At 36.4% G+C, this 13,650-nt stretch overlaps 2 protein-coding genes across 4 annotated transcripts in view; both read right to left on the bottom strand.

Annotated features, from left to right (window-relative positions):
- LOC101848155 (delta(14)-sterol reductase TM7SF2) overlaps positions 1-13,650 on the bottom strand; it is a 36,087-nt gene that overhangs the window by 18,819 nt on the left and 3,618 nt on the right. The window contains exons 2-3 of one of the 3 annotated variants that reach the window (XM_005110911.3): positions 13,254-13,325; positions 2,394-2,439 (exon numbers count right to left, since the gene is read on the bottom strand). In XM_005110911.3, coding sequence (XP_005110968.1) covers positions 2,394-2,411 — 18 coding nt within the window. In that variant the 5' untranslated portion in view covers positions 2,412-2,439; positions 13,254-13,325. Of the gene's footprint in view, positions 1-2,393; positions 2,440-13,253; positions 13,397-13,650 lie in introns of those variants that run through there. The other 2 variants (XM_035973045.1, XM_005110912.3) reach the window with 2 other exon arrangements.
- On the bottom strand, positions 3,851-11,045 carry LOC101847917 (delta(14)-sterol reductase TM7SF2). Its single transcript, XM_013089496.1, has 8 exons — positions 11,031-11,045; positions 9,745-9,870; positions 9,098-9,242; positions 7,438-7,661; positions 6,689-6,857; positions 6,134-6,208; positions 4,867-4,986; positions 3,851-4,008 (listed from the first exon to the last, which is right to left on the bottom strand). Exons 1-8 carry the CDS (start codon positions 11,043-11,045, stop codon positions 3,851-3,853), a joined length of 1,032 nt encoding a protein of 343 aa, XP_012944950.1.

The following is a 13,650-nucleotide window of genomic DNA, read 5'->3' as shown; positions in this document are numbered from 1 at the left end:
TAAGTCCCGAAAGACGCTTCCATCAGTGTGCATGAACTGAAGTTGACCCCGTGAACGGACCGTCCCCGACACGCGCGGAACTCACACGCCGAAACAAAGTCATGTCACAAGACAGACAGACAGACAATAACAATCAGCTGGGAAAGGAAAGAAGTAGGACCTCAAATAACCCAGATTACGTCTGTTGTTTAAACCGGCTCTGCCATGTTTCTACACATTTGTAATATATAGCTAACAAAAATAAGCGACCGCATATCTTTTATTCAGTTTTACTGCACTTGCAATACAATTAGTTTTTTGGGATTGTTTTTTTTTAGTAAGAGTTTTACTGCACTTACAACACAATAAGTCATATAAGTGCCGAAGACTAGAGGTGTTACAAGAGAGTAAAAAACACAGAAAAGAAGTAGAAGAGATCAGGACGATAGATGTATGATAGGAAAGGAGCACAAACCACACCACAGCACCCGCCAACAACCCACGGTGATATAAGTGCCAGAAATTAGAGGTGTTACAGAAGAATAACAAACAGAAATAAGAAGGAGAGATGAAGACAGATATTTGATGAGAAAGAAGGCGCAACTATCTACCAGCACACCATTGATAAAACTGACAGTCAAAGCATGCTTCTATAAAAACAGACAAAAACTTTAAAAACATGGAATGTACTGACACTTGATTAAATAGAACTACTTGACAAACTGAACATTCAAGAATAAGAATCTTGGCTAGACTCGTAAATATCTGCACAAATTTTACACAGCACATATACAAGAAGTTTGTTTTTTTCAACCCCCAAAACACCCAAATTCAGACACAACAGCAGTGAAAAAAAGAACCCTGTAACTGAGTGGGAGGTCTGCAGAATACTTATTAAACATCTCCATCTGGTATTCACAGACAAAGAAAAAGCCTTCCACAAGATCAACAGAGACAAGCTGCACTAGTATGATACCAAGGGGCAGATGCTGGACAACATCAGAACAATTTACAATAACAGCAGGAGCATCCTAGTCCACACCACTAGTGGCACATCTGATTGGTTGGTTCCCAGTAGCATCCGGATTCAGGCAGGATTGTGTCCTCACCCCTCTGTTTTTGTCATCATTTTGGACCGATAACAACTGCAGCTAACCCAGACTCTGAGCCACTCAATGAGTTATTGTTCACCAACAAGCAAGTCAATAATTAACAGGGAATACTGGGATGTAGCTGGGCTACAAGAATATAGATATACCAGATCAATGCTTGCTGCAAGCGGTATGAAAATTAATGTGAGCAAAACAGAGGTTCTGAGTACCTGTAGGAAACCCGTAGCACTTGAAACCAATATCAACAGATCCAAACTGAAGCTAGCCAGTCAATTCAAATATTTAGGCAGAATTCTTTTAGAAGATAATTTAGTAGAAAAACAAATTGAAATTTGACGCCAGAAAGTAAACACAATATCAGTTATCCACTAACACTTCTCCTAAAACACCCAAAACTTCCCAATAGACAATAAGGGAAAACTCACCAATTCCACATGTTTGTTTAAAAGCAGAGGTTTTACGGCGCTCGCAACTGCATAAGGTCATATGAGCGCCAGAAGATTAAAGGTGTTACAAGAGAGTAACAAACACAAAAAAGAAGAAGGGGAGATCAGGACAACAGAAGTTTGATAGGAAAGAAGACGCCAACCGCACCAGAGCACCCGCCAACCACCCACAAACTTCCCAATAGACAATAAGGGAAACTCATCAATTCCACATTTATCAGAGACAAACTTGACCCTTGACCAAAACACAGGAAAAGAAACTGACCACCTGCGAGATGAAATGTCTGAGGAGAATAATGAACAAGACCAAGAGAGACCAGGTCAGGAACAACACCAGTCCTCCACCATATTGAACAACAGAGAGTAAAATGGTTCCGCCACCTCCCAAACAGCACTGCAAGCCTACAACACGGGACACTCTGGTTGGAGAAGCACAGAGAGACAAAGACATCCCTGAATCAACTCTGTAAACAGCACTCTCAGAGTTCTCTCTGTTACAAAGCAGTGGTACCAGTGGAATGAAAAAAGGAAAAGTAAAGTAAGTAAGCTAAGCATCCATGAAATAAGTATGCAGACTCTAAGCTAAATCAACATAGAAAAGTGGGCATGCGCAAAGTCTATGAGGCTTTTTTTAAGTTTAAGAAAATGTTTTGAATGCTTGAAAAAGGACTGGAAAACAGCTGTATGCAAAAGAGTCTGTGTGACGAAGTCCCAAGAACTGTGTCTCTTGTCTTCCTTGACTGGATTCAGTGTCAGAAATTATATCTTACTGACATATACTGACACAACATCTCAGCTCTGTGCTCCGAGTCACTACTTTAAAAAATGCAAGGCTCAAAAGAAAAAGATATCTTACCTTCTTTGGGCTTGGCATCTTTTTTATGTAGTTGAAAGAATGTTACCTGTGAACAAAACAAAAAAGGGTTGGGGTAACAGAAATGCTAAAAATAACATCCATATTCACTGCTTATCCCAAATGCACACACAAACTTTACAACATTCCTTGTAGAAACCACCAAGAAATTTTTAAAAATTGTCCAATATTGAATAAGAGAGAAAAGCATAGCTTATTAACAATCAATATCAAATTTATAATGCAAGGACAATAGTCTGAAGCCCAACAAATAACAATTCCCAAAATGTAAACACAGTGACTACCAGGGAATAAACAAATATTAACAAAAGTAAAAGGAACTAATAACAGACATTTTTACGCTGCTTTGAAAAACCAGTGTAATTATTATAAAATAAGCTAAAGACTACAAATAAAAAACACTACAACAAACGCACCCAACGTGGAATACAAAATTTAAAACAACACTCTGTGATCAAAAAGTGACATGAAAATTTGAATTTTTGTGGAAAAAAGAAAGAGTAATTAGATCTAGATCAAAGACAAAAAATAACATCAAATATCCAAGAGGGTTGAAATAAATTTTTTAAAAAGAATCCACAAGAACACAATGGCATTAGCAATTTTTTTGCAGGAAACATTTTATTCGGTTTCTGTAAAATGCAATATATATACAAAATTCTGAGTACAGACAAACTGGTCATTAAAAAAAAAATTCATTTGAAATTGATGGCAAATACATTTATTTTTTTCATTACAAAACATACAGGTGACTTGAAATAGGACTGTGAAAAAAAGATGAAATAATGTGTGAATATCAGCAACGCACCCTTAAAACCTCAGGAACTCGGTAGCAGCTCCAAATAATCACTACCCCAAATTTACACAACAAAAAGCCACAACCAATGACAGTCGGACTGATAAGGAGAAGCAAACATGAAAAGTTTTGACTCTTTTAACTTATCAAATATTTGAGGACTACATGTGGACAAACATTATCTCTTCCATCAAGGTTGACAAATTTTACCCCCTATACATAGTACACACTAGTGCAGCTCATAATAATTCAAACCATGAATTTAACCTTCATTCAACCAGTCAACTGGCACACACTACACCTCAGCAGTTTAAATATTACTGATGATGATATCAAGATGACCAATTTCTGCTGAGCACAAAACCTTCACTATGTACTTAAAACAAGGCTTTTTTAACATAGATCCAGCTGACTTGTGTGTGTATCATTGCCCATTATGAGAAAATAAAAAGGATTCATTTTTCAAATGTTATGACAAAAACAACCTGCATGCCTTGCCTTTGACAAAACAACCATGGTATATTCACCATCATCTCTTTTACTGTAAAGCACCTGCCAGTTAAAACAAAAAACAACATTCTCCTCAAGGCTCAAGTTATTTGTTCTCGCCTTGAACTTCAAGCCGTGGTGCCCTCCAACATTCTCAATATACGTAGGGGATCACTTTTTTGGGCACCACATTTATGTACCGCGTCCATCCAGAGTGATACTTGGTCTTTTTTACCTGCGCTGCTTGGTGTAACCATACAAACATGGTGATGTATATGATGGTCAGTACCACCAAGGAGAGACCACTCAGCCCTGTAGAGACAAGAAAAGGGTTTTGGAAAGATCTAAAGGGAGAATTTTTCATTCAATGAGTCTACAGAACAATAATTCACACAACCCTGACCCTCTTCCTTTTTTTTCATTTAGAGATTTCTGACTGGAACCTCTCATAATTCATCCATCCTCGTAATTACCATTCAATGTTGACCTGTTCATCCCATGAAAAAACACTGGTCAACACCTATCAATCTAAAACTGCACAAAAAACTGCTGCATGTTGTTACACTGACAACTCCATGAATCATGTACACGAATATAGCAATTAATTTAACGGAAATCCTTACCCATACTATCTTTCCTTCCCACAAATAAAGACATTTTATATACAGGCTACCCTCAGGGTGAACATAATTATGTTTGTGAAACCAGTAACCCCACTTCAAACTAAATCTTGATCCCAGACACTGTGAAGCATTATTTCTCCATTTTGTTCAGTCTTTATCAAAACTTAACTTTCTACTGAAATAAATAGTGACTGACAAGTGCTTTCCCACTCATGAGATGAGCAATACAAAACAAAAACAGGTGGATGAATGAGTAAATTACATTTTCTACTGGGACTGCCTTAACACTTTGCAGTCACACAGCCAGCAGTACAAAATAACCCATCTGGTCACCCAGCCAGGAGAGTGACTGCAACAGACTTTTCGGGCCTGGCGCAGAACTGCACCAGGTGATCAGAACAGATAATTTTCACCGTCGCATTCTTGCGCCAAGTGACTTCAAAGTGTTACACAGTTCCCAAACATCATCCAAGTTAACTCAAGAACAGCTAAGATTTATAAGAATAATTCTCCAACTGTTGGTCATCTTAATGTTTCTGCTCCTTACCACAAGCTATAATCCAAGAGAGCCAGATAATCATGTAGCCGAGGTAGTCAGGTTTCTGAACAATTCCCCAGTACCCACTGATCAACAGCCGCCGACCTGGGACAGTGATGGACTTCAGACCTGCGCACAAATGTTCAAAAAACAGCCATTCCAATCAGCTGACAAATTTCAAGCACATTACACAAAGAAATAACATACCATACTTACTGTATGCCTAATGGAAACATTATTTTTGCTCTTCAGTAACTCAGTTTCATCACAATTCTAAATTAGGGTTGGGTAAAAGTCTTCTGCAGTTTTGTTTGAAACCAAAGCAAACAAACAAAAAAATAATAGAAAAATAATATTAATTCTCATAAAAGTGATCACAAATCACTACCTCAGAATCACAAAGTTCTATCTGCTCAGTATCTAGTTTTGACAAATTTGACGTTAAAAAATTTGAGTTTCGCAATATTCCAAGCTTTTTCGAATACAATTCTTGTAATATCTTAATAACAACTCCGAATAATCTTCGATTTTGAAAGAGTGGATAGAGCATTTGATTTCTGACCTTATCGTCTTAGTTACTCAAAATGGCTAAAAACGTCCCAGTACTTTGTAATTCTGAGGTAGCAAAATGTCAATGTGCTTTAGCCGAGACAAGCTTTTGTACTGTTGTAGAAATCTGATGTTAGCATACGCACTGCCCCTGCATCTTGTAATAATAATTTTTTTAAAGAAGAAAAGGTAAGGTTACCTAGCACTTCATGTACTGTTTCAAAATATGCAACATTTTGGTGTTCAAAGTGAAACCTCATCCACAATCTCTGCCCACTCCTGATCTAAACTATACCATATTTCTTTAACGGCTTTTTAGACAATTCTAGCCCCATTTATTATTACTCTACAGGTATAATACTTGCGCCCCGAAATAGAATTTCAAAGATTCAGATACATAAGCAGAGAAGATAAAAGACTTGAACCAATACGAAAAGCACTTTGTAATAATTACTATCATTTCCTTATTTCCTACTGGATTACAATGTGACCCTTATATGAATATTAATAAAATAAAAGAATTTAATAATATACCATGAGGGACTCATTCACATTTTGAACATCAGTGCCATTAGTAATTCCTACTCCTTTTTTCTCTGTATTTTGTTTCTGCTTGTCTCTTTCTCCCCAAAGTACTAAATGATAACGTGGCCATGTGATACTGAGCTTCTCCTTACTCAAACATTTTAAACATTTCATCTAGAATAAGTGCAGTCTGATAACTTACTCCTGTATGCATTTGGATCAACAGCAAAATTTTCTTTCTGATGGATGGAGCTGGTATAGATGATAAAGCCAAACACTGAAAAAAAAATGAAATTAGTTATGATAATTTCAGACACTTTTTATAACTTGCATGCTGCAAACATTGTAACACCGAAAAATCAATTTCAGTAACTGTCAACAATAAATATTCTACAATTTCTACAACAAATGTTCTTTAATTTCAGGAAAATACTTTGATTCCAAAATAGTCGTACTCCCCATGGGCATTGAAATCTAAAGGGGTTTGTGGATTCAGGAAGGAAATAGAAACCATGCAGACGTCAGGAACTACAATATCCACACCATCATATCTTAGACCTGACAAATAAACCCCTCATTCTCTCTGTCTAAAAAATTAGCTCAATTCACTTTCCTTCAGATCCATGTTTCCCATGTGCAAATTCTACAAGTAAACTACTACATTGCATTTATGGAGGTGGATGTTTTTTCTGTACATCAAGCATAGAAGGAACATAAACAAGAACATAAGAGATAACTGAAAAAGTGAAACACTCACAGAACAGCACGCAGTCAGCAAGCATGGCAGGTTTAGGTAGAACTATTTCAGTGACTGATGTGTAGAGCACTGGAAGGGAGTGGAAGAAAGGCAGGTACAGGAGCACTTTCAGCAGCCAGAAGAAGCCCAGCTTTTCAGAATCTATAAACGGCTTTTTCATTAGGAAGCTCTGCAACAAAGAAAATGAAATTTCAATATTAACGATGTACCCGTGACCCTTTGAACCCCGGCCCCCAGATCCTATATTTTGACCCATGCACATCAGCTCCACTCGGACAACTGCTATATAGTACATTATCGTACGCTGAAACATTCATTCAAAAGTTGGTGTCAGACGGCTAATACTTCACTAAAACAAGTCTTTGAATTACAGAAAAAATAAGCATCTAACACAATAAAATAATGGTCAAAAAGAAAGGGAAAAAGAAAGCACAAAGAAAAAATATAGCAAAAAAGGCAATCCCAAAAAAAAGGAATGAAAACTTTAAATATGTTGTCTCAATGTGAGAAACAACCTCAATAAACAATATCTGTTTCTATCAAACTGTATGTCAGTGTTTAAGTTGTGACATTCAATTTCAAGGGAATATATCTCACGACATGGTATCCACAGTAATACATGAGCAGTCAACAGAACACTATACCTGAAGCACATACTACTATTAGATCATTCTGCATTACTAAACACAAGTGCACCAGCAACTGCAAAATGTATACAACACTAAAGAAAAACAAATTTGTGCACTCACCTCATACAAAAGAGTATGGGCAACTAAAAGATACTGTGTCGTAGCCAGAAAAGCCAGCGGTGCCGTCACAGTGTGCTTCAGGGCAAAGTCCAGGAGCACTAGCAAATCCAACAAGGCCAAAGCAACCAGTCCCACATGAACATAGAAGAAGTACTTCAGTTCAACTTGGGCGAGAGTCAGTGTTGTGCAGGACCCATGATAAAAGGCAGAGGGAAATGACTTTTCTGGAATAGAAAAACAATAAGACTTGTTTTCTTAATTATGTATTAACAAAAATTCACGAGGATGTCTGATAAGTACAAATGCACACAGCTTTCTGTCTGAGTAAATTCTATTCAACTTTAAAATGACAAATTGCATTAGATACAAAGCGGAGGTAAGAAATGTCGCAAATGAGCTACGTTTGAAAAGCCAACTAGAAAAAGGTCCATTAAAAATTACTAAAAATGAATAAATGTGTAAATGTAATATAGATCTAGTAAGTTTTTATGAGCCACACTCACAACAATATTTTGTGTAATTCCAAAGGTGAGGCTTTGTGAAGAGCATTTAATTTTCAGTTAGATTAGATGATAACTGATCACCACAAATATTTGCTAAACCCTTCAAGAATAAGATATAGCATTAAGAAAAGAAGAAAAGAAAAACCTTTTTCAAAAACCCTAAAAAGGTTACGTCTCCATAAATTTTAAGAAAATAGCATGAACAGAACCCCCAACAACACAACAACCCCCCCCCCAAAAAAAAACCCCCTCAGAATATATACAGCACTCCAACACAATTAAGTCATATAAGTGCCGAATCAGACTAATACAGATTACCATCACTCGAAAACCTTGGGCTGTTGGGTTTTTTTAAACCAAAATATGAACTGTAACAAAGTGAGGAACACACCAACCCACCTGTTTTACCAAATTGTCCTCCAATTTTCAGACGTGACAAAAGAGCCAGGATTCCACTGAATACGAAGCAAAAGACTGTGGCAGTTGTAAGAAGCCTCAGATATTCAGCATGCGCCAGGTGAATATAAGCCGGCTTCAGATAGGCCAGAGCAAACAACAACAAGCTCGTGCACATCAAAGAAGAAAACCCAGGGGGCATATTATGATGCTCTGAAATTGGCATGAAAAAAAAAAGGGAATTGAGTCATTGATAAAACTGCCAAAATTCAGTAGCAAAGCAAAAAACAAATATCAATATATGCATATATATCTAAATAAAACAACATTAACCTTAGATTCAAGTATCATAATATAAATCAGTAAGGGTTGCAATAGCAAACAAACTTTACAATAACAAAATGAAGATGAATTATTAAACACTCAGCCCTTATCGTTCAACATTCCTTGGCTTTTGAGTTTTGAGACTATAATAAAATATTAACCAGTGTGCAAAGAATACACAGCATTTTACTTTGTTTGCAGAAGGAAGGTGCAAAAGAATTCCTGATTCATCCATATATTAAACTTTTCAAGGAAACAGATGGGACAGGAAAAAGTGCCTTCTTTAAATTCGTATTGATCCCATTAACGTCAGACATGTGTTGTCAATCAAGAAAGTGATGAGAATTTAATAAGTTTAAGATTGTTACACTTTCAGAAGCACTAAATTAAATTTTTGAAAGTTCACTTTTCTCTGTTCTAAAAGAAAGGAAAAATACCTTTTTTACTGCTATGAGCAGCTGATAAACTGAAGAGAAACACAAGTGCAAAGAATCCAAAGAGCATGAGCGTTGCAGTAGTTGAGAAGTATGCACCAACATGGGTGGGGACAACCAAAGGAAGCTGGAACAAGACACACTGGTTCTGTTGAAAAAACAAGAAGGGAATAAAGTAACACTGGAATGAGACTTTACTAAAACATTAAAAACTCTTCAACAATAAGATTCACATTCAACAAAAATTTAACATTTTTAACAGTTAAAAATGACAAACATTAGACTACTCAAAGCACAAAACAGTCTGTTGGTTTGAACAAGAGTCCACAATGGTCAGAAGGAGATTAAAATTTAAAACCTAACATTGAATCCACCTCAGATTGTTCACGAAGATGCCAAGCAAAGGCATCCATTTTACTCCACATCCCTCTTGTAAAATAATGAGAAACTATGCGCAAAAGAATTCACTGGTTGTACTCTCATAAATTAAATCAGTGCAACCCCTCCTCGTGTGGGTGGATTATTTGCTCATATATTTTTAGGCCAGTACATGTAATACGTTTAAAACTTCATTATGAAAGAATTTGATGACAAAGCCGACAACTCGCTTTAGTACTAAACACTTTAAGTTTGAATTCAATACAACTAACCTTTTCACAGCGGAGATTGAGATAAATCAGGAATAAAGGCCCACATATTGTAATAAATATGTGAAAATACTTCCATTTGCTGCCCTCTTCTGATGGAATTCCACTTTCCTTCACTCGAAGTACCTTCTGAAATAAAACAAGAGAAACAAATCAAAGCAAGAAGTGGGAATCAAATACAAGGCAACAAAACAAGCAGGTTGAAGTCGCAAACATTCCGAAACTAATCACACTGCATTTAAATAATCTTAATTGTATATCTTTGCAGTTTCAACCCTTTTGATAATACAGTGGTCTCCAGCTAATAACATGCTCGACAAAAGCAAGATCTGCCTTAAGCAGAATCTAATTTTTTCCTACATAATTTTATCACTTCCAAGAGCAGATTCCAAATTGATAACTAATAGCACAATCATTCCTACGCTTGTGTCAGAAACAGACCAGCCATAAAATTACTCATTTCTCTTGGAACTGATGGAAGCCATGCAAGCAAAACATTACTTGAAGATGTGACTTTGGCAGGGAGAAAAAGATATTTAGGGGCAAGGTGTGAAACTGAAAGCCATCCAGTGGCCATGTGTGGCAGGAGGACAGTGTGAGAGGGCTGTGCTGTAATTATGATGGTCATTTTCTCCACCCCTTGGGGCAAGCTCAGCTCAATGACGCAACCCACTGCAAGTAATCAGATGCAAGGTGATCCACATAAATCAATGAAATTCAATAAAATACTTCACTTTAGATCACTCCACTTCAAATTTTGCTGAACAGCACATTACTGTTCTCATAAGAACATGCTTTTCTTGTCACTTGAGATGCATGCTATATAAGCAATCGCCTAATGTACTACATTTTTTGTGACAAAAACTTTACCATGCTGCCCCTTGGACAGAGTCAAAAAAGTGACTTCACATGAACAACCTAACTTAAGTCAACACTGAAGCTGAAGACAGACAACCCACATCGACTGTAGTGGCTGTTTCACCATTGGAGCATATTATGTCACCTGTCTGGCTCTTGTTTGCTCATCACAGGGTGTGTCAGTGCACATGTGACTGTGTGTGTATGTTCATCACCATCAAGTTTCTAGAAAACCACCTCAATTTTTTTATGTGGGGGCGGAACATATCCACTGAACTTGTCAAGAGTCAAACCACACAACCTATCAAGTAAAAACAGAAAATGATTCACACAAACAAAAAAAAACCCACGATGGCTTAATGAAAAAACAATATTATCCTATGATGTGATAAAAGCACAAATTACTTTGCAACAAAATAAGATATAGTTACCTTTGTGGGTGCCATATTCAAATATACTTATTGATGGACCATATCAATCAACACAGCCATGTAAGACCTGAAAACACAAATAAGGTAGAACAAATATAAACTCAACTTTTCCAATACCAAAAACTGTTAGGTAATTAAATTTTAATATTAATGTAAAATAGAAAATAATTATTAATACAGTTATACACAACACCCAAAGTTTTTGCATACATTTTACACTTCCAAACCGTCTCTGAATGTTAAATTAAATTTTGTAAAGGAAAAATAGAAAATAAAAAACATACAACAGATTTCTTCAATCATAAAAACATGCGCGCGCGCATTTTTCATTTTCTCCAGATTACTTGCAACACACTGGCTACTTATTCACTTAACAAAAATATTCCAACACAGCTTTCTTTTATCATCAGGTCAATTTCAACTTCCCTTTCACACCAAATCAAACAGTTTTGTTGTGAGGTGCTATCTAATTACACTTGAATCATGTGGTTTGCTAAAGAAATAGAATTCAAGAAGAATAAGTCAATAATTATTAAATGAGTAAATAATGTCTACATCATTTCAAAAGAGGAAGCACTCACCTGTGTAACAGTATGTTTGTCCCAAAACTTTAAACTCAAAACAAAACGAACGCAAGATAAATGCAACTGTCAGCAACTACTGGAAAGATAAAAACGGCACAAAAATTTCACTCTTCAAACATTTCCAAAAATAACATCACACAAAGAGTCAGTATCTCACTTGTCTACTTGCTCATTTTACTTTTTAATAGTAAAATGAAGCACTTCGACTGAGAACAATGGCAGTCGCTTAATACTGGGAAAGAGCAAGACAACAAAAACAACAGAGGAAGATTCAAGGAGATACACTCCATCAGCTGGTCCACCTTAAGTAATTATTTATATTTTGAGAAACTGTGAAACTGCTGATAAAGGGCTTGTTAAAAATTAAAAAATTTTAAGATTGAGAAACTGCTTACTGCTTTAAAACAACTACAGACATAAAATGTGGCCATTCCGTTTTCCCCTCCTCTTCACAACAAAAACATTTATAAAAAAGAAGCAATTAATTCTCTCTGCAATATTACACGAATCACATAGATCTAGAATGTGATAAAACTGCTAATACGTTTTTGTAACTCGTTTTTATCCCATGCATAAGGCGGGGGAGGGGGTATCATTGAAAATAAAGCGTAGTTTAGCTTCGCCACAAAAATATTAGATCTCCAGATAGATCTAATCTAGATTCTAGATCTAGAATCTAGTAGATCTAGATCTAGAATTCTAGATCTAGATTCTAGATCTAGAATTCTAGACCTAGATCTCTAGGCCTATATTATTATAAGTTTGTGACAGTTTTTAGGGTCAAAAAAAGTATTCCCGGAAGGTGGTCTGCTAATCTTCAATTTTACCTTTTTTTTTAAATGTTGAATTGAATCATATAACTATAAGCTAATGAACAGACCTTCTAGATCTAGATCTAGATCTCGAATATGACATGAAATGAGTGTATTCTGCAACTGCACTGCAGCCAAAAATTCAAAAATGAAAAATGACAATACCAATACGGTGATTTGACCCTTTTTTAACCCAGACCCAGCAGTGCAAATCTTCTGTGTGCAGGAGTGAATGTAGAAATGCACCCAAAATCTGCCCCACAAACGCAAACTGATCTGTTAATTGTGGTGTCTTCGTTTAGCACGTTTCAAATTTCATTGATGAGAAATTTAATGGGGAAGGGGGGAGGGAGCAATATTCAATATCGAAAGTTGAGTAAATGACATCCCGGAAGTCAACAGACCCAATTATCCAGATCTAGGTCACAACGACGGACCGTCAACAATAATAATCTTTCAATTGGTGTGTGTGGGCCAAAATCTCACCGTCATTCAAAAATGTATTATTCTTTTATGCATACGAATACGTATACACCAAATACGTATCACAAACAAGGTTCAGACAGTATCTTTGCACTAGATTAGTAGGCTAGTAATGATAGTGAGAAGCAAGTGGCACAGAGTTGTGTAGAGTCTAGAGGACAGTGGGTAACGTCGAGTTTAGCGTGGGGCTTCATAATGCGGCACATTGAAATCCCAAATCACGGAAAGCAAGACAGGTAAAATAAGAAATCGACACCCTCATCAAAGCAAACATATCAATATGTTATGTAATAACACAAAGAAAGGGAATAATACAATGAAATCGTTATAAATGTATTATTTACCGATTTTTGGTCTCTCAGTTGTATCCGTCGACGCTCACCCGATGACGCTTGGCGGGCTGTGTTCTGATTGGTCTAAATGTTTGATGTGAAAGGTCAGCTTATCTCATTGGGTGAACGCAAGAAAAGCAGTTTATAGTCTGTTTCACTCATTCCTTCCATTACAATTTCAGTGCAGATAGTAGTAGCAGTAGCCTAGTAGTTCTAGTAGTAGTAGTTGTAGTAGTAGTAGTAGTAGTAGTAGTAGTAGTAGTAGTAGTAGTAGTAGTCGTAGTCGTAGTCGTAGTCGTAGCAGCAGCAGCTGTGGTAGCAGTAGTAATAATAGTAGAACACATGTATTGTTGTAGTAGTAATGATAATAGCAAAAGAAGTAGTTACTTGTTGTTTTTGTTTTTATTGC

Source organism: Aplysia californica, unplaced genomic scaffold (assembly GCF_000002075.1).
Source record: "Aplysia californica isolate F4 #8 unplaced genomic scaffold, AplCal3.0 scaffold00965, whole genome shotgun sequence".
Classification (NCBI taxonomy): domain Eukaryota; kingdom Metazoa; phylum Mollusca; class Gastropoda; order Aplysiida; family Aplysiidae; genus Aplysia; species Aplysia californica.
Note: the sequence above shows the minus strand (reverse complement) of the source record. Positions and strands in the feature narration are given on the sequence as shown.